This window comes from Ochotona curzoniae, unplaced genomic scaffold (genome assembly GCF_017591425.1).
Source record: "Ochotona curzoniae isolate NIBS_2020 unplaced genomic scaffold, NIBS_Ocur_1.0 contig_1014, whole genome shotgun sequence".
Lineage (NCBI taxonomy): Eukaryota > Metazoa > Chordata > Mammalia > Lagomorpha > Ochotonidae > Ochotona > Ochotona curzoniae.
Window position 1 is genome coordinate 41068370 of NW_024464920.1, and position 20933 is coordinate 41089302.

The 20933-nt window shown below is 44.2% G+C and overlaps 1 protein-coding gene across 1 annotated transcript in view; it reads right to left on the reverse strand.

The window, feature by feature from the left end:
• Positions 1-1865: 1865 nt before the first annotated feature.
• The window catches only part of ALDH1L2 (aldehyde dehydrogenase 1 family member L2), a 47696-nt gene continuing 28628 nt past the window's right edge, over positions 1866-20933 (reverse strand). The window contains exons 14-23 of the mRNA XM_040984772.1: positions 19807-19877; positions 19587-19692; positions 16929-17016; positions 16370-16463; positions 15191-15290; positions 12449-12547; positions 10093-10258; positions 8187-8292; positions 6809-7008; positions 1866-4753 (exon numbers count right to left, since the gene is read on the reverse strand). Of these exons, the coding sequence (XP_040840706.1) occupies positions 4698-4753; positions 6809-7008; positions 8187-8292; positions 10093-10258; positions 12449-12547; positions 15191-15290; positions 16370-16463; positions 16929-17016; positions 19587-19692; positions 19807-19877 (1086 nt within the window). The 3' untranslated portion in view covers positions 1866-4697. The remainder of the gene's footprint in view (positions 4754-6808; positions 7009-8186; positions 8293-10092; positions 10259-12448; positions 12548-15190; positions 15291-16369; positions 16464-16928; positions 17017-19586; positions 19693-19806; positions 19878-20933) is intronic.

Sequence of the window (20933 nt, forward strand, 5' to 3'; positions counted from 1 at the left end):
GGTGGCTGAAGTCTCGCAGTGCTTGGGAGAGGTAACGGCTGGGAAAGGTGGTTTTCTGTGTTTGTTTTCCATAAAATAAAGCTTTTTGGCTCAGCCATCATAGTTGCTCACAGTCTGAAACCCATCAAATGTGAATCTAAAGACACCGCAGGAAACATAGGAAGGTGCGGTCCAAGGAGAGGCAGCTGCTGGCTTCCCCTTTCTGAGGTCAGCCTGGTCCTGGGCTTCATTGTCTTTCTGCCTCATACTTGAGCGTAGGAAAGGTGAGATCTCGGCTGCCATGCGCCTGGCCTTCACCCTGGAAGGAGACTGGGAATTTGCAGATGGGCTCCTATTTTAGGTTTGCTTGGCATCCCACAGAACCTGAGTGGTTCTCTCCCACCGCTCCAATGAGCCTGCCACCTGTTGTGAATACCCAGTACTGAATAATGGAAATGAATGAATGGGGGACAGGACATTGTAAACCTTGGCCTGCTGCTCCAGGTGGGAGATTATGAAGGTATTAACTTTACAGGAAATACTGAATATCCAAATGGAAAGAATGAGTCACCGTGAGAGAGCGTCTAAGGAGGAACAGACACTTTTATGTCCAACTCTCCTATTTCTCTCTTGCTACAATGGCTTTCGTAACACAGCTAGACTTCCCATAAGATCAGGGCCTAAGAGATACAAGAGAAGCAAAAACAGTAATGTAGTAAATGATAAAGTTATATCTAGGGCAAAATGAGTCTTACTTATAATGTCAGAACTGGCTAACTAAAAAATAAAAAAGATTAAATTGCAGTTTTACACCAGGCGCCAAGAAAAAATTTTGTTTAATGGCTCAAATGTAAGAAAATGATGAGGACTCAGTGTTAAAATAGAGGTTCATGGTTAATAATGTGGTTGGGAAAATTTTTTAATTTTTAAAAATAAAAGGAAATGAGCAGAGCATTTGCAAAAATGTTAAAAACTAATGACTTCAGCCCAGCGTGGTAGCCTAGCAGCTAAAGTCCTTGCCTTGGCACACTGGGATCTCATATGGGCACAGTTCTAATCCTGGCAGCCCCACTTCCCATCCAGTTCCCTGCTTGTGGCCTAGGAAAACAGTTGAGGATGGCCCAAGGCCTTGGGACCCTGCACCCGTGTGAGAGACCCAGAAGAAGCTCCTGGCTTCAGACCGGCATAACTCAGCTCCAGCCATTGTGGCCATTTGGAGAGTGAACCAATGGATGAAAGACATCTCTCTTTCTCTCTCTCTTTCTGTACCACCTTCTCTCTGTTAATTTGCCTTTCAAATATAAATAAATAAACTTTAAAATATTGATAGATCCCTTGTCCACATCGAAGAGAGGCAAAGAAGATCAACAGGTCACTGTTTCAAATGACACTATGTTAGACTGTTTGGGATGGAGGAGGCTTCTGTTCGGGCAGAGTAAGTTTCCTTGTTAGAAAAGACCATCACCTAGTAAGGTAGTGTTTATCCCCTACACAAACAGGAAAATTGGCATGGAGACACTAAGCAAATTCCTAAGGTTAGAGGGAGAGCCAAGCTCTAAGCATGCTTGGCACATTGAACCATCCTGGGTCCCCAGGCCATCGTGGCACAGAATCTGAAGCCATCTATCAGATGCTTGCCCGGACACTTCCCACTGTAAGCTGAGGATAACGGTGTTGCTAGGAGGAGTGCTGTAAGAGAACAGTGACTGACTACGTATTCAGTAAACGTGACATGTTATGATGGTGTGAGAATAATACCCAGTGGTGGCAAAGGTTAGGGAAGCTGTTGGTTAAGTTACAGATTCCTGTATCCTTTGACTCAGAAATTTTATCTCTTGGAATTTATCCTAATTAAATAAGTTATGTCTTCAGTCACACATTTGCATATAAGTTTTATTGTGACATTTAAAGTAGCAAAAAGCAGATCCGAATATCCCACAATTGAGAACACATGGAAATTAAAGCCATTGAAGTATGCAGAGGTGGGTGTGTTGGCAGATGGCTTATTACATGGTTAGCGTAAAGAGCAGATAATAAAATCATGCACATTATAATTCTGTAAAATGTGTATGTGTGTTTATAGAAAAAGCCTGGAGAATCTCAGCTATCGTCTCTGAGTGGTTGTGTCTTAGATTCCTGATTTTTAAAATTACTTCTCTTGCTATGCGTTTAATCATCGAGTGCCTCAATGTATTAATTTTCTCACACGTTCTGATGATTAGAATCACATTTTGTGCTTAGCATGGTGTGACCACACAGCAGGCCCGCGACAAACGATAGTTACTGTTGTTGATGTTCCAGACATCAGGTAGTTTCAGTACCAAGAGGTAAGTGCTGCATTGGAAATAACAAGAACTGGGAGACAACCTGGCTGGGGCATGACTAAGGCTGTCAGCTCCGACAAGGTCATGCCGGCAGGAGTCAGAGGGCATGGAGAACTGTTTCCAATGTCCACACTTCACCAGTTCAGGTGCTAATCAGTCACAGCTTGATCCTCTAGCTGAGCAAACTAGTCAGTTATCTGAAGCAACAGTGATGATATAATTACCTGGCATGTTAATTAAACCTAACAGGCTATGGATCGTTAGATTCCCATTCAAATTCGCTGAGTAATTTTATGAGGGCCTTTGCCTCTAGTCAACACTCAGACATTAAAAAAAAAAAAACCACTCAAGCTGGTAAGAACTTTCTAGAAGTTGTTATGGAGAAAGGTGGGCCAAGCATAACCTTGGGGATATTTGCACAATGGTGTGTATGCATGTTGTGGGGAGCCACTGGACAGAGAGGACCCTAAGCTTCTCATCGGGTTCATAGAGATTGATGGCCCAAAGAAGACTGGAGTCTCTGGCTACTATGATTAATACTAGAGGGTGAAACAGAAAGAGGCCAGAAGAGCAGGCCTGTTTTTATCTTCTGTTCTCTCACTAGAGCAGCCTAACAGATTGATATTCTACATCAAATGAAGTCAGTTCAAATAACTCATTTAATAGTAGCCACTTAGAATAAGGTCTTTGTCATCTTGTTCAACTATGAACTGTCACTGTGGCCCAGCGAATATTCACTCCAATGTAGAATTTCAACCACGCCAAGCTCTGTTGGTAAACTTAAAGGAAATGATGGAAATTGCTCCTACAGGCAAAGTACTCTGTTGGCCATGCGGGAATCCAACCTGGCATTTCCCCCTCTGGATGGATCCATCTCCTGCTCGTTGTTAGAAAAGTGTGACATCCCTTCCTGTTAGACCTTGGCGTCTCCAAAACAGTAAGCACTCCTTAGGGGCTTCAAAGTCAGATATACAATGTGTTCTGACATTGACTTTGAAAGATAAGTCGGTTGATTGCCCCAGGATTCAGGAACACGCCATGCTCTAGGCCCATGTGACTGGTGATAATTTACTCAGCCAACTACTTCTTTCAGAAAGGGAAGTTAATGTGAGTCCTACGAGGGTTGTTAGTCCCTGTTCCTTGGGCACGCAGATCCCTGCCCCCGTGAAGTGTCAACTGTGTGCGTATTAGCTCCCTGGTGTCTTGCAACATCTAATGAGACAAGGATTTTTGTCTCTGTTACAGGCACCGAGCCTAGACTGCGTTATCAGATAGCCACACATCCCAGCCGTGAGCAGCAGAAGCAGTGGGCATCAAGAGGGAAGGAAAGCAGCCCCTTTGCTTGTACCATTGCTGCCACCTGTGACATGGCACTTCTCACCACTGCTGTGCCGGGCACAGTGTCAGAACAGGGGAGGAGGAAAACAACCTACTAACTGATCATCACCACGAACTGGGAGACATTACCACACTTGTTCACTGACCTGTTCCGGTGTATTTTCAAGAGTGGAGGAGAAAAGCAGTTAGTGCCGTGCGCAGAGCACAGAGCGAGATGATTTACCTGTCATGATTGCATTGAATCCAGAGGGGGCGGTGCTATTCCCATTTTATATGTAAGGATGCTGGGGCCCAGAGAAGTTGCTGGAGTTTCCCTAAATCACTTAGATTTATCATTTAGGATCAACAGCCCTCAAGGACTGTTTGCATTCGATTTTGTCACATTGTAAAATTTATAAGTTATCTACTGCCAGGTGAACTATAGGGCCAAAGATGGAGTCCTTAAATTTGCTGGACCTGTCAGAATATGCTCTCCTACCTCAAGGCCAGCCCCTGGATCCTCACAAACTTTGCGGGTTGGGGGCCCATCAAGTGGGGTCACAAGTACAACATCAAAGGCACAGAAAAGTATCTTATATCCCAATATGAAAAAAGACCCCTTCACATTCCTTGTAAGGGCACACTGTCCCTTTAAAGTAAAATCACAGCAAATGTTTTTAACAATACCATAAGAATGATTCAGAGGATAAAACCCACATACAATATAATAAAGGTTCCAATGCATTATAGCTATGTGGCACTGGTGATTTCAAAACAGTCAGACTTAAACAGATTAGACGTGGAGGGAAAAGCACCTTTGGTAATTTAGAAATACATATAGTCTATGACATAGTCAAAATCCAACAATTGTTAAGTCCTCTTAAGGTATAAAAGCTGCAAAAGAAAATGCCCAGAGTCTCGGTGTAAATGCTGAGACATGCGACCCTCTTCATGGGCTGTGTGCATTTGGAGGTTCACGGTGCTGTCTCCTTCCTCAGCACACCCAGGCTTCTTAAGTGTCATCAGAGGTTGAGAATTCTGTCTGCCAACGGGTCCTCCCATGATGACGGCATTGCGTTAATATTCCAGCGTCACTGTCTTGGTTTTGAGGTATTCGTTGAGGGCTTCCTCACCTGCAGAAGAAAAGAGCAGGTGAGGGACCACATTCAAAGGTGGGTGTGATGTCACCAGGCTTTTGGACATAGGTGTAGGTGTGTAGGTCACAAAGAAAATGGAATGTGGCCTGGGCCAGTGTGACTCACACAGATGCACCACTGGAGCCCCTGGCTATCAGGCAGCTTCCGGTCCACTGTGTCCACAGAAGGCCCCTGGTCGTGTGTTTCTCCCTATGCCTCAGAGATGCGGATGTCAGTGGCCCGAGGACCACATTTCCAGCTGGAAGGGCCTGACCTAGTCGCTGAGTCTTGAAAAGGAACAGAGAGTGTTTAAAGCAGCTTCCATTTTCTCTGATGACAAAACCCCACCTGTATCTGCTTTCCATGCGAACGGAGGTAACCAAGGTGCTGCCCTTCAGAGTATAGGTGAAGCAGAATTGAGCTCAGGAAGACAAGCTTGCGATCATCTGGTTTACTCTTGTAAAGATAAGACAGGGGCTGATATTATGGAACTAGGAGTTTAAGCTCCTTATAACGCTGGCATCCCCTGACAGCATGCCCATTCAAGCTCCAGCTGCTCTGCTTCCAATCCAGCTCCCTGCTGATGAGCCTGGGAAGGAGCAGGTGATGGGCTGAGCACTTGTACCTCTATCGCCCACATGGCAGACCCGGATGGAGCTTTTGGCTCCTGGCTTCTGCCTGGCCCAGCCCTGATCATTGGGGCCATTTGGGGAATGAACCAAATGAACAAAGATCATTGTCTCTTTTGACTGTCATTGTGCCTTTCAAAAAATAAATCTTAAAAAAAAAAATTCTGTGGGCAGGCATTCTCCTGGGGGGCCCGGCAGCGTGGCCTAGTGGCTAAAGTCCTCTCCTTGAACACGCCCCAGGATCCCATATGGGCACTGGTTCTAATCCCGGCAGCTCCACTTCCCATCCAGCTCCCTGCATGTGGCCTGGGAAAGCAGTTGAGGATGGTCTAAAGCCTTGGGACCCTGTACCCATGTGGGATGCCTGGAAGAAGTTCCTGGATCCTAGCTTCGGATCGGCATAGCATCAACCGTTGCGCTCACTTGGGGAGTGAATCATTGGATGGAAGATCTTCCTCTCTGTCTCTCCTCCTCTCTGTATATCTGACTTTGCAATAAAAATAAATAAATCTTTAAAAAAAAAAAAAAAAAAGAAGCTCCTGGGACACTCAAATGCCATCAAGTCCCAGCTCCTCTCCCAATTCCACCTTCCTGCTACTGTAGCCTTGAGGGGCATTAGGTAATGAGTCAAATAACTGGGTACTTATCACCAGTGTAGGAGTTCAGATTGAGTTCCAAGCTTTGGTCTAGCCCAACCTGGCCTGCTGCAGACCCTTGAGTGATGAATCAGCAGATGGAAGACCCCTCCTGCCCAACAACGGCATTTCAAATAAAAGTGTTCTTTTTTTAATTAAGTTCAGACAAAATGTATTACCAAAAAAAAAAAAAACCCACCTATCCATGATTTTTAAATATTTTTTTGGTATCAGAATAAACATCCTTTAGTTGCATACCCATGAACCTTTTGAGGTACCCTAAATGTATTCACAGTAAGCTGTTGCCCAAAAGCTGTGAGGGTCACTGCTCAGTGGATCATACCTGGGGCTTCTACAAACTCGAAAGCAGGAGTTGTCAGGAGGGTGGGCTGTGAAAGACCACCCAGCAGTCCAGAGACGGGTTGTCCACTGGTCCTGGGGTTGTCATTTCCCTCTCTAGTGTCACAAAAGCTAAACCAAGGTCAGGCTGAGTGTCAATAAAAACCCAGACAGTTTTAGCTTAGATGTATTGTCTGTTTCTTGTTGCATTTCTACACGAATCTTCTTTTTGAAAAGTAGCATGTTTATTTGCTCATGATTTGTTTTTTTTATGTTACAGTATGTTCAAGTCCATTAAGATGTTTCACATAATAAAAAATTGGTAGCCTAGGATTCCAGATCTATCTATGGTGCAGGAAATGCACTTCCAAACAGCACACATGTGCCGCACGACACCCGGGCAGATATTTCTGTCACGTGGTAGGAAAAGGACCTTGAAACAGCCTTACCCAGGTCTTTTCCAAAGCCAGATTGCTTCACTCCACCAAACGGCGCTGCCACATCCGTCTTGTTATACGTATTGATAAAAACAGTTCCTGCTTCCAGTTTTTCACTCACGTACATGGCTTTGTTTATGTCTCTCGTGAAAACCCCAGAGGCCAAACCGTACTCGGTGTTATTGGCTCGCTGCAGCACTCCATCGATGTCCCTGCGTGGCGATTTGCAGAAGACGTCAAACTTGAGCCAGTGTAAAGTAAAGCAATCTCATTTTAGGATCAAAATGTGTTCCTGTCTGTGCTAGAAACGGGAAGACACCACTGCCACCTACCTAACGTTTTATAAGTGAAATGGCCCAGACCCCCAATAAACAGACAGCTGTAGAATTACATTTTTCATAAACATCATGCAATGCCCCTTGAAGCCTGATCCAAAGTCACCTTTTCCATCTTCTCCAGGGATTCTTGTTCATGGGGCTGCCCCCTAACCACACACACAGCCTCCCTTGAGTCCCACCTCTATGTTCCTGCCGTTTCTAAAGCCATCTCCTAGCCTGTCACCCATCTTGAGCACAGGGACTGTGACTCAGCCATGTTTAAAGTCATCCCCCTACCAGTGTGGGCATGTTTTCCACTAAGACAGTCCTGATAGGGGCATCTACATGGGGAAAGGAGGTTAGCAGGAAGAACTCGATCTGTGCTTCAAAGATTTCTTACTCTAATTTAATGTCCCCCAAAGTCTCTTATGATAGGGTTATATCTATCAAAGATGAAGAAATCCTTCTGAATTCTGTGCTTGGATTTTTAAACTTTAGGTTGAAACACATCTAAAGCCATCCTAGGGAACTGTGAGCTGTATACCAGGAGATGCCATCATATTAGATATTGCACTGTGAGCTCAATTACCGCTTGGCTCTCCGTGATGTGCTGTACCCCTGGAAAGGTTCATGTGGAGTAACTGTGTGTTGATTCTATGGTGATGGAAAACATTTCTAGAAAAGTTGAATATCGGGCTAATGGTGGCCTAATCCCTGAGGGTAGCCGCTCCATGTTTTGAGAAAGTAAAACATCACAATGCTGTCATCCCTAGCAGTGTAAATGTGAACACGCGTTCTGTTATCTCTTAGTTACTCACCTTGTTCCACATATTGCCACCATCACCTATATAAAAACTAAAATTTAACCAGATAAAATCCCATTATAACAACCATTAATTCAGGCTAGAGGCAAAGTATATCACGCTCTCCAGTGGCCATTAGCAAAAGAATACTCTAATTACTTAATTACATTAATTATTTTATGACACATTCACTGGTTTCATGTATGTGTAGCACAAAGGCAGAGGAGGGAAATATAGCTAATAAAATTGAATTGCATCTGTAAAACATACCCATTTTGGAATTTAGAAATAACCATAATAGGTCCAAAGGACTCCTCTTTGGCCACGTACATGTGGTCCTCCACATCCGTGAATACAGTTGGCTCCATAAAAAAGCCTTTGGGAAAGAAGAATCTCGGCTGTAGGTTAGGCCATTTTCAATGAACAGTTCTTTCATTTAATTACATTCAGATTTCTTTGTCTTCCTGTGGTTCAATAGGACCAAGCAGAGCGTCCTTTCTCTATTCACTGCTGACATTCCTAATTTTCTCTTTGTAGTGTCTTTGTGATCATTTCAGATACACATAAAAATAGAGAAAACAATACAATGAATGAATCGTAAAATACATATTCATAAAGTAAGACCTGGGTGTAATTTTTGCTCCCAAGTATTTCACTGCAAGTCTGTAGGAAGTAAAGGCATTTTCTTAAATGGCCACAACAGAGGATTACGCTTCCAAAATTATTCATATTTTATATTTCAGTTTCTCTCATCTGGAAGATACTTTTGTACTGTTGCTCTGTTTGATTTAGAATTCAAATAAATCCAATACGCTGCATTTGACTGTCAGACTTCCTAATTGCCTTTTACCTTAAGATATCTCCCTCTTTCAGTTTTCCCTTATCTTTAATGCCATTGGCTTGGTAAGAATAGGCAGGCAGTGCTCCTTTCAAACAGGCCATTGTCCCAACTGGAAACCAGTATATCCACTGAAATAAGCCAATCCCAAAAGGACAAATATCATATGTTCGCTCTGATATAAGACATCTTTCATCCAAAATACAAAACAAAAAGATGTCAAGGTAAGCACACATACACTTGTAATCTGACAAGCGAAGGGTGTAATGGAGTCCCAGGAATTAAAGACTGACAGAATGCATCTCTGCTCCTGATAAAACTTGTAAATATATTTAGACATCAAAATACTTGACTCTCTAGCATTGCTTATACCTACAGTGTCACGACATAGCTGAAGAGCAGAACGCTGGAGTCGAGACTAGCTGAACTATATTATTGTAAAACACGGGGGACAGTGGGGACGGGAAGAGAGGGAAGAGGGAGGAAGACCTAAACTTAGAAAACTGTAAAATGGAGAACAGAGTGAAAATAAAGTAAAATAGCCCACATGTTAGATTTGTCTGTTTCCTTCAGATACTGTACTTTCTTAAGGTCACACATTTCCCTCCTCTCTCCCACCCCCAAAATGTTTATATTGTGGTAAAATGAATATTTTACCATCTTCAACATTTTTAAGTGCACAATCAGAAATACTTACACATGATCCATATCCACAACACCTTTCAACTTGTAAGACCAAGACGCTGCACCAGTGAACAATAACTTCTCCCTCCTTCCTCCCCTCTGTATTTCTAATAAATGGAGACATTGGCCTAAAGGTATGCATGGAACCAGGTGGTTTTTATAAGAGACACTGACGTCTTAACTGGTGTTGTAACAGACCAAATATCCATCCTGAAAAAATGAGTTTCTACAGTTGATCTCACCACACAAGGTTCACATCACTGGGCCATTCACACTTTCAGGTGACAGCACCTGCTTTCAATCACAGGAGGGGATCTCTCTGGCTGGATAAGATGAAATCTCAAACTACCAGGAATCAAATCCACCAGGGCCTGCATCTCACAGGTATCCACTCGACTTGTTTGCTGTCCAGCCCAGGGTATGTCACACTTCTATCTGATTTGACTTTCATAGCCTTTTCAAGCAGGGAGAACATGGGGTATGTCATTTTACATAGGCTCAGAAATACAGTGTTCTCCAAGGTGCCAAGAAGGATCTGAAAGTCAGTTCTTCTGACCACATTATAAATAAATAAAAACTGGCTGCTATGCTAAGATGGTGCCATGATGAAAAGTGCTATCATCCACCCAACTTAATCCCCAGAGGTGGTCTTACCTGGTCTCTGGACTTGTCTGCCCCCGTACACCAGTGTGGCCCCCTCTTTCACTCCAGCCTCACAGTACTGCAGCAGCTTTTCCAGGTGGGCCTTATGATTCTGGGGCCCATGATCAGTAGATCTGTCGAGTGGATCACCAATTTTCATCTTTTTAATTTCTTCCACCTGTGTGTTGCCCATCCACAAAACACAATTTACTGTTAGTAACAACAAGGGGTACCCCAGACCAAGCTTCTGCCATATGGCAGGTGTGGTTGCTAAGTTGATGACAGACATGTTGTCATTTAGCCTCCATGAGAGCGCCGGAGGCAGACAATGACTATTTCCATTTTACAGAAGGAGAGACCGAGGCCTGGAGAGGTGAAATGACCTCAGCACATGCAACAACAGCATATACTGTAGGGTGTTTCCAATCTGAAGGCTCAACACCGTTCATTCCTTCTCTTTCATCTACTGAGAAAGAGAGTGTCATCCGCTGGTTTACCCTACAAATATGTACAACAGCCAGGGCTGGGCCAGGGATAGAGACCTCAATCCAGGTCTCAATGTGAACGGCAGTGACCTAACTTTTTGAGTGATTACCTGCTGCTTCTCAGAGTGCGCCAAGTAGGAGGCTGGAACCAGGGACTGGAACCAGGTCTTGAAACCTGACACTGTGATGTGGACACCAGCATCCCAACTGTTGGCTTAACCCACTGCATCAAACACCCTCCCTGAATGCTCAAGTTCTAAACCACCATTTCTAATGCTACATCAACAATACATGTGATAAGACCTTCCTGAATAAGTTATTAAAATAGAAAACCAATGTTCTGAATTTCCATTAATAGAGCATACTAATAATCTTCATGGCAAAATAATTTCTCAGTTGGTCGTAATTGTTATTGTTTCCTTCCCAAAGATGGCCGATGGACCTTGTGAAACACATTATAATCATACAATTGCTAGAACATTCTAATGAAAAACAGTAATCATGTCATGTTCATCCCTGATACACTCTGTAAATGATTCCATGCTCCTTTGATGTCATAAATTCCTGCATTTTTAAAATGTTAAATCTAATTTCAGTAAGAAACAAGAGTGGGAGTTAGTTTCCATAACTCAGCAGGGCCATGAACTTAAATTGAGGCGTGCAATGCTCTCAGTGCCTTGCACAGGATCCTGTGGTGGATAAAATGCTCTGAGAGCTCATGGGTCCTGTTGGCCTCATTCATCCTTGTGTTCCCATCACCCGGCACAGTGGCAGGTGCATATTAAGTAACTGCTCAAGAAATACCTGTTCAACAAATGGGTGAATAAATGAATACAAATAACATGTGGCTTGATACACCAAATCCTTGACATTTCTGGACACGTATTTAAAGTCCCAAAAAGTTACAGCAGATTTTGAAAGCCCATGGCATGAAGTTCTGCAGATTGCCTCCATTAGGACTTGAAGTCGGCTGTGAGGTGCAGGAGGCAGCACTACCCACCGTCTGCCCCTTGGTCTGATTTTCTTGTCACCTATTTCCAGGAAGAAAGACCTGCTTTGTTGTTTTGATGGAATGCAGTGGGGAGGCAACTGTCATTGGAGGGAAAAAAGCTAGGTGCTGTTTCTGCAAATGTAACGAATTCATGGTTACTAATGCCTCCCAAATGACACAATGTAGAGTTTATTTTAGCCATAGCATTTATCTTGATATTCTCACATTTACAGAATCATGGCCAAACTATAGGGATTCTTTAGCTAGTTATTTTAATGGAATAAATCATACAATATCATGTTAATTGCCAGTTGAGGGTCTGTAAGGATTTAGTGGTGTATATGTCAGAGACAATTTAGAGATTTACAAAGATCTAAGGTATATCTTTTTCAACTGTCAAAGAGTTAATGAATTACAAATGCACAGCCATGCATAAAAATAACTGCTCTTAGGTGTACTTGATTAACCATTTTCATTTATGAAATAAAAAAGCAAACTCCGTGAGGAAATATAAAGATTAGTTTTGGGGGCAGCTTAGCATTAATATGATGGTTAGGATACCCAGGTCCCATTCACATCAATGTACCTGGCTTCGGTACCCACACCTTTGGCTCCCAATTTCAGCTGCCTGCCAAGGCAGACCCTGGGTCGTTGTGAAGATGACTCAAGTAATCGGGTTCCTGTCACCCAAATGGAAGACCTGGCTTGGGTCCCTTGCTCCTGGTTTTAGCAAGAGTGGGTTTTGCAGATATTTGGGGAATAAACCAACGGATAGGAGCTCATTCATGATTCTCTCTCTCTCTCTTCCCTCTGCCTTTCAAATACATGATTTAAAAACAAAGTGAGAGCCATTTCTGTATAATTTCCCAGCGCAAGTGTGCAGATGTCTTACCACTCTCGTCACAAACTCATCGTGGATCGTTTCTTCCACAAACAGCCGCCCAGCCGCGATGCAGTTCTCGCCTTTGTTGAAAAACACCGCTCCCATGCCCTTCAGCAACAGAGGGAGAAGTGAGTGACACTGTCCAAGCAGGGCTGTCACAGACCGTACACACAGAGAACCGGGCGTTATGGGGAGACAACTGGCAACAGGGAAATCACAGGCAAGGCCCGCCCTGACGTTGTCAGTGATGGGAAAGGTCTGGGGAGAGTCAAGGTTGTTCTTATTTTTGTTATTTATGGGAGATACGTATGGGATGTCCTCAGATACTGTGTTCCTTTTGGCCCATGAGCACTTTAAAAACTGTGTGTAACAATAAGGAGAGGCTACTAAGAACAAATTTTATGTTGCTAGAAAATCTTAATTATTCCAAACATTTAACTTTCGCTTAATAAAAAAAAAACCTCCACATCTGTTCATATAAATCACAAATGCTTAGAAATCCTCTCTCACCTCCCATAAAAAGGAAAGTCTATCTTTTAAAGGAGAATTTTGAAAAATTCCCATCCTGTCCCGTGGTGTGGAACAGCGTGACTGATACCAGACTTGCTGCCTGCGAACAGAATGGCCCTCTGTCAGCATTACACTGTGATTCCCTGCCCCCATGCCTACCGTTATTTCACCATTAGAGCTAGCTTATTACTCGTTTGTATTCACATTTACATAATTAAAGTGTGCCATACATAGTGAAGACTAACATTGAGGTGGCTGATTTGAAGTATATAACAGATAACAGTCTAGAAAAAAGAAATCCCCCTTATCTTCATTTCCCTAATCTTTTCTCTGGAATGTTCTGAAAGATTTCTTTCAGAAACTCAGAGAAGTCTTGGTTCTTAACAACCATCCGTATGTACCCAGTTTTTGTCACTTCAACCTCCAGATAGGCCACCCCATAGGCCATGCTCACAGGAGTGTTTGGGATTCCTTCACTTCTAGACCATTCCATTGCCTTTGGGGTCCTTGCACAATGGGGTGGGCTTTGGGGATTCATTGGGGTTTCAGGTCAGGGGTTTGGTGGACAGATTCTGCTCAGCACACAGACTAGAAGATTGCACAGAACCACAAACATCTGAACATCCAACAACATCACAAGAAAGCTTACACAGCCATGGCTCAGAAAAGCAGTGTAAGGGCAAGGCCAATGTTGCTAATTTTTTTAATCATTTAAATTTTACTCCAAGGGCCCAACACTGCTCATTTGCCTAAGCCATCATCCTATACAGGTGCCTGTTTAAATCCTTGCTGCTCCACTTCTGATCCAGCTTCCTGCAAGTGCACCTGGGAAAGCAGTGGAGGACAACCCTGGACAGTTGTGTCTCTGCCACCCAAATGGGAGACCCAGATGGAGCTCCAGACTCCCGGCTTCAGGCTGACCCACCCCTGGTTATAGCCATTTAGAGAGTGAACCAGTGGATAGAATACCTCTTTCACTCTATCTATCCCTCTCTCTTTCTCTCTCCCTAACTTTTCCTTTCAAATAAATCACATTTAAAATATTTTTGTTTACTTCAGAATATGTTCTTATATTCTGAAGTAGTGTAAGAATAATGAGGTATTATAAAAATGGTCTGAGAGTCTGGCATAATAGCCTAGTGGCTAAAGTCCTCACCTTGAACGCACCAGGATCCCACATGGGTGCTGGCTCTAACCCCAGCAGCCCCGCTTCCCATCCAGCTCCCTGCTTGTGGCTTGGGAAAGCAGTCGAGGACAGCCCAAAGCCTTGGGACCCTGCACCCCACATGAAAGACCCAGAAGAGGTTCCAGGCTCCAGGCTTCAGATCAGCTCAGCTCCAGCCATTGTGGCCTCTTTGGGGAGTGAATAAACAGATGGAAGAGCTTCCTCTCTGCCTCTGCTCCTCTTTGTATAGTTAACTTTCCAATAAAAATTAAATAAATCTTAAAAAAAATCAGAAACTTAAAAAATGGTGTGAGTTCCTATGCACCTTTGATGCTATCCTACAAAAGGCACATTGTAAAAACTGGGAACCTGATGCTGCCAACTGCCGCTTAGTGTGGCACCCTATGCCACAGCTAACAGAACTCTGTTAAACACAGAAGTGGAGCTGGTCCGTGGGTTAGGTGGGACGTGAGGAGGACAGAGACAGGGGGAGATAGAAACCCCATTAGAATAGTCCCTGAGTTGTATGGCTATGGTTCACATTTTATTTTTAAAACACTTGAATTTGGTAAATTATAAAAACATTGTGTTTTTTAAAAAATCCGTGTTCTAAGTATTCCTAAAGGTAAGCACCAAAAGCATGCTGTCTATGTATGTATCGTAAGACCCCTGGTAAAGGTGAGGTATTTTAGGAGTTGCCTGAAAAAAAAAAAGAATTATTTTATTTATCTTTGAAGGGCAGAGTTACAGAGGAGAGAAAAGAGAGAGAATCTCCCTCTGCTGATTTACCCCCCCCCCAACAAATAGCTACAACAGCTGGAGCGGCGCCCATCTGAGGCCAGGAGCCAGGAGCATCTTCCAGGTCTCCTACATGGACACAGAATCCCAAGGTCATGAGCCATCCTCAGCTGCTTTCCGAGGCACATTAGCAGGGAGCTGGATCGACAGTGGAGCAGCTGGGACAGAGACCAGCGCCCATATGGGATGCCAGCACTGCAGGCAGAAGCTTAGTCCACTGCACAATGGTGCCAGCCCAGGAATTGCCTCTCACACTCTTATATTTGACCCCCTCTTACCATTCGCACAGCCTTGTCAAGTTCACAGTCGTTGAATATTATAAGTGGGGATTTGCCGCCAAGTTCAAGAGAAACTTTCTTCAGGTTGCTCACAGCACAACTAGAGGAAAATAAATGGGACCTGAGCATTTAGTGGCTCATCATGTCTTGATCCTTTAACCAAAAGTCACCACTTGGCATGGAGAACATGACCGAGCCCGGAAGCATTAAGAACCGTACTCAGAGACCCAGCATGACTGGTAAATGGCGGGGTACTGGTGGAGCTGGGTGATGAACCCATGAAATTCATGATGCTTTTCTGTGTGCTATGGATACATCGAGCATTCTCCAGCATCAAAATTTTTAAAACTCTGTGACCAAATGATTAGAGAGCTTCATGGATATATTCACATTCCATAGGAATTTTGGTTACATAAGGAAGGAATTCAATCTCTAACCAGACTACCGGAGCCAATTTTTACAGATAGGTTTTTTGTTTCCCTCTTCTTAAAAACACTCTTATTTCAAACATTTTAAAAATGAATGCCCCACACCAAATATAGACATGAGGGGAAAAAAAACCCAGCACCTTCCATCCATGACTCAGTGACCACCGTGCCCACTATTTTGATGCCCTTATTGCCGATGCACATTCGTGGCTGGCACCTTGCTCAGCAGCACTGTTTGATCCTTTATTTTTCACTCCGTCTCTCATTTCAGTCACACTTTTTACTGTTATTAGGAACTCCCCAGGAACATGGCTGCACACTCCTCCGTCCCTTGGCATAAGTTATTACCTTCCTCTGGACATTTAGGTTGAACAATTTTTAAAAAACTAAAGTTATTGCTTTTTGGGAATTGATTTTATACATATTCCAGATGTGTCATTTACAACATAATTTACCTTTTCAGTTTCTTATGTTCCAGAACAATCTGGGCCAGAGCAGAGGCGTGCTGACCCGGGAAGGCAGTTACCAGGGGGAGGAATTGCCATAGCTCTGGGTTTACTGGCTGTGGACTTCAGTACTCTGGAAGGTCTTATGTTATAGCCGAGGATTTCAATATGCCAGTGCTATGTCGGTTTCTGTTCTAAATTTTATATGCTCCTCCTATTCCTCAGGTCAAAAGTTCTTTACTTAAATAAGGACAGGAACCTGCTTGAATATAATTGATCTCAAATCGACATAACAAAATCAGTACCTCTTCATAATCTGTTTGCCAATTAGAGTGGAGCCGGTGAAGCCAAGTTTACGGATGTCAGGGTGTTCGGAAAGGCGTTGTCCAGCGACACCACCTGCGGAATGAAGGAATTACCCACGGGTCAAGCTCTCAAGGTGAGGGTGAGTTCAAACTCACTGATGTTGATTCCTAGGCTTTCATTTAAACCTGTTCTGTACTCATTTCCAACTGATTAAAATCTCTTTGCCACGTTGGTCACCTGCACCCCATCTGGATGAGTAAGCCCTCCTCATTATCCTTCAAGTAGCTTTTGAAAATGAAATGGATCCCCTCAGGGCAACTTGGCCACTGTTGTGTCATCCTTCATACCAATGCCTCCCACCACCCAATCTCCACCTCATGCCCATTTTCAGATTTTAGTACAAGCTACCTACATTCCTTTTGTCTGGCAAAGCACATTTAGTTGTAACCTGCTTGTAACTGAGGACTCCACTGAACTCCCACTTCTACGGGGAAGCAGCCACTTGGCTGCCCTGCAGCGCTCATGGGTTGTAGCACCGTGGGTCCCAGGAGGGCCTACCTGAGCCTGGAATGATGTTGATCACCCCCTTGGGAAAGCCTGCCTTCACTGACAGCTCTGCGAACTTCAAAGCGGTCAAGGGCGTGACCTGAACGGGAGCAGAAAGCAGTCACCTTCTTCAGACTCGCCCAAGGACCTCGCTCTCCTTGATGGCTCTAGGAAAGCTCGCTTGTATTTTACATGGCATACAATGATGTTTACTGCATTTTGACACAATTTTAGACTCACAGCCAATTTGCAAAAAGAGTACAAAGAATTCTTCACATCCCTTCTCCCAAATTCCTCAAATGTTAACTGCTACCCACATTTACTGCATCCCGTCTGCAAGCATGCATGTGCACACACACATGGAGAATGAGCAAGTCAGGACTATACCCACGCGTGATTCTCTCACCCTCCTTTCCAACCTGCTCCTCCCTGCCCTGCAGAAGTGATGTGGGGGAACTAGGCAGGTAGGACTGAATAAGCTGGATGATGTTGCTAATCATGTCTGCCTCCAGCCCTGCATTGCAACTCCATCCCTGACCTTGCAGCCCAGTACGCCCACTTTCCCATGATACACCTGTGTCTCATCCAGGACTGGGGAGGGGGAGATGCTGTGATGGCACATGGAAGTTAAGCTGCCGGGGGTGGGGGGGAGGGTGCCATGAAACTCTCCAGAAAGCCTCATGCACCCTAACCCACGTTCAGACTGCAATCTTGTATGTTCAATTAGAGTACACTTCCTGACCCCACAAAGGTGACTGCTCCAGGTGGCACCTTGTGGATGGCTCCTCCTTTGGCCTCTGCGCATGCTCTCTCGTCAGAGGCAACTCCATCCCCTAGTGATGGGAAACGCCCCACGTGGGGTGGCCTGTTTAGACAAACGCATGTTCACTCTCTCTTGTCCACCTTCCTTAGGCTTCTGCTTATCGCTCTTATCTCTGTGGGTAAGAACTTGGGGTAAAAATTGAGATACTTATTCTCATAATAGATGGTCAGTCTTCTTAGCCTGATTTACCCTTCTTGGGTTTCATTTTGTCTACCTAAGACATCTTTTCTTATTTTCCCTCTTTCTTCTACAAAAGGAGCAAGATCTGACCCTTCAACATCAATTACAGCATTATCACATGTCTCTCAATGGAAATCATACTTTCACAGTCTGCAAGCCAAAGCTAATTCAGTCATAAACGAGTCCTTTATCTGCATATCTGGTCCCTAAATAATGCAGTGTGCAAGATCCATGGAAGTATGAAAAGCAAATTATGGAATTTCTATCTATGTCGTTTGATTGACCAGGGTAAGAACTAAATTATGCGTCCCTAACTCACATTTGCCCTGTAGTGGGCCGTGGCTTTGGGGTTACAGGTGTGTGCAGTGTCCCAGGAAGGATCCGGGGCTCACCAGGGCCTAAGGGTGTCCTCACAGGCTCACTGGCTTTCAGAACATTGTCAGCAGTGTGGTCACACGGAGGCACAGACCATACGAGCGGGCAGCAAAATGTTTGTGAAAAAAAAAATGGAACTTCAAGATGTTTATTTTCATGAAAATAAAGGGAGATGCATGCATAGTTTAGCACAGTGCACATTTTCCATGAAAATTTTGAAGACCCTTTGTCTAATTTTTTTTTACTTAAATAAACTCATCTCTTTCACCTACTTTCCATGAACTTTTTACAGTGTCCTCAGGCAAGTATTTAAACCATACCAAGTTTCATAAAATGGACAAATGGTCAGTGAAGAAGTGACTAGGGCTGGATGTTTGGTTTAGCATCTAAGACGCCCACATCCTTTATCAGAGAGCCTGGGTTCAAATCCTGCCTCTGTGTTCAAGTCAGCACTCCCATGGACTGGTTCATTTGCCAAATACCCGAAACGGGCAGGGGCCCAGGTCCTTGAGTCATCCCCTGCCGCCTCTCAGGGCCAGCAGGAGCTGACAGCTGGAACCAGGAGCCAGAGGTACACATCAAAGCCAGGCACTTCTGCAGGCACGGGGTCTCACCTGGCATCCTAACTACTGGGTTACACACACACCCCTCTCATTATCTTTGAATATCATTTGCCACAGACCTTTTGAAATCCCCCTTGTACATATGTCCATGCCTGTAATAATAACAGCTGCCTCTAGGGAATTAAACTGGCTGGCTAGGATGGTATGACAGCTTTTGCCTGTTTACATTTTAGAACATTTGAATTTTGAAAATATATATATATATATATAATGAAATTATTTTTAAATTATTCTTTAGATTTTTATTTATTTGAAAGGAAGAGAAAAAGGAAGGAGACATCTCCTCCACTCTGGTCTGTTCTCCATATGTCTGCAGCATCCAGGGTTGGAGCCTGTAACTCCATCTGGTCTCCCCTGGGGATAACAGGGACCCAAGTAGCTGGGTCATCACCTGTTGCCTCTTAGAGTACAGCTCCAAGAAGCTGGATCCCGGAGGGGTGCCAGGGCTCTAATCCAGGCATACCTACGGGATGTAGGCATCCCAGGATACATTATCATTGTAAGGCAAGCACCTCTGGGGAGTTATTAAGAAAGAATATTTACTAATATGAAAAATTGTCTGTGTTGCATGAAGAGATTTCATACTGGGCAATCCCACTTTTGCTTATGGCCGTACTACTTGGAAATACAGGTATTGGGAGAGGGGGCAGCTGGCCCGTGGCGTCCTACCTGCGCTGGCTTCAGCACTAAGGTGTTGCCTGCTGCCAGACACGCAGCACTCTTCCAGGCCAGCATCATCAGAGGGTAGTTCCAGGGGATGATGATGGCGCAGACCCTGCAGGGGCAGAGAGTCACCGTTCGTGGTGGTCTCACGTAAATGACCGGGGAGCTGCTCAGCAGTGCCCAGCCCCTGCCGGCGCCCCCACCTTCCACCCAGCTCCCATATTACCCAAGTGGCTCCTTCTTTGTGAAGGTCAGATTGTGATTTGGACGGGCCTGATTGATTGGAATTGTAGAACCCTAAAGAATAACCAAAAAAAGAAAAAAAAGTTGATCCTCTTTTTTTTTTTTTACTATTTTAAACTAGTGAATTTAATCTCCAAGCCCACCTTCTGTTCTTTGTTTTTCCTTAGCCGATAAGAAAAAGACACGCTTGATTTAGTTTTTAAAAAATGCATTCATACCCTCCAAAATATTTTCTCCTCAGAGTTACAGTATGCAAAATAAACACAGTCCTTATCTAGTCACCCTCCCTTCCCAACTTCTTGGCCTGGGAATGTTAATTGGCTGCTTACGATCCACTCTCTCCTCACCCTGATGAACAAAATGCCTCTCTTCCTAAGGCAGGTGCGCAGGGAAAGCATCGCTTCCGGTGGTCACCAGATAAGAGTGGCCAGTGGAGGGCGCGGGAGGGGAATGCTTTTGAAGGTTCGCCTTTGCCTTTGTCTCTTCTCTTGCTTCCTGCCTCTTCCTTCATCTTACTCGGAAGGAAGGTTGCTGAGATGGCTGGCACTTCAGTTTCGTCATGAGACCATGCGACAATCTTGAATGTGCAGGTCATTCGGTACCATCGATGGCCTGGCATCTATCTCACAAACTAGCCCTGCCTGCCTCCCTAGGGACTTGTTCTAACTGACATAAAGAAATAAAGACCATAACTAGATTCGTTTTTATTCAAGTCAGGGTTTGGCACAAATCATCTGAACCACTCAAAGAAATCAATTTTGAGGTTTCAGAACTGTCTAGATTTCATAACTGGGAATGAGGCATGAGCATAAACCACCACCCTAAAAACCCTAAACGCCCATATGTGCACAACTTGGCGGCTGAACAACGTTAAAAAAAAAAAATCTCAATTATTTGCAAGGGCCATCATATTGCAGACTGACCCAATCCGGGAATGTGTAAGTATTCACTTCCAACCCTTATAACGTGCAAGATAAGTCTTAATTCCATTTTTACACATGAGGAAAGTTAAGACTCAGAGAGGCAAAAGAACTGTGGTAAACCAGCTGGTGGGCGGCCCTCTGCCCCTCCCTGTAACTATTAACTGGTGGCAGCAGTGCACCCTGATAC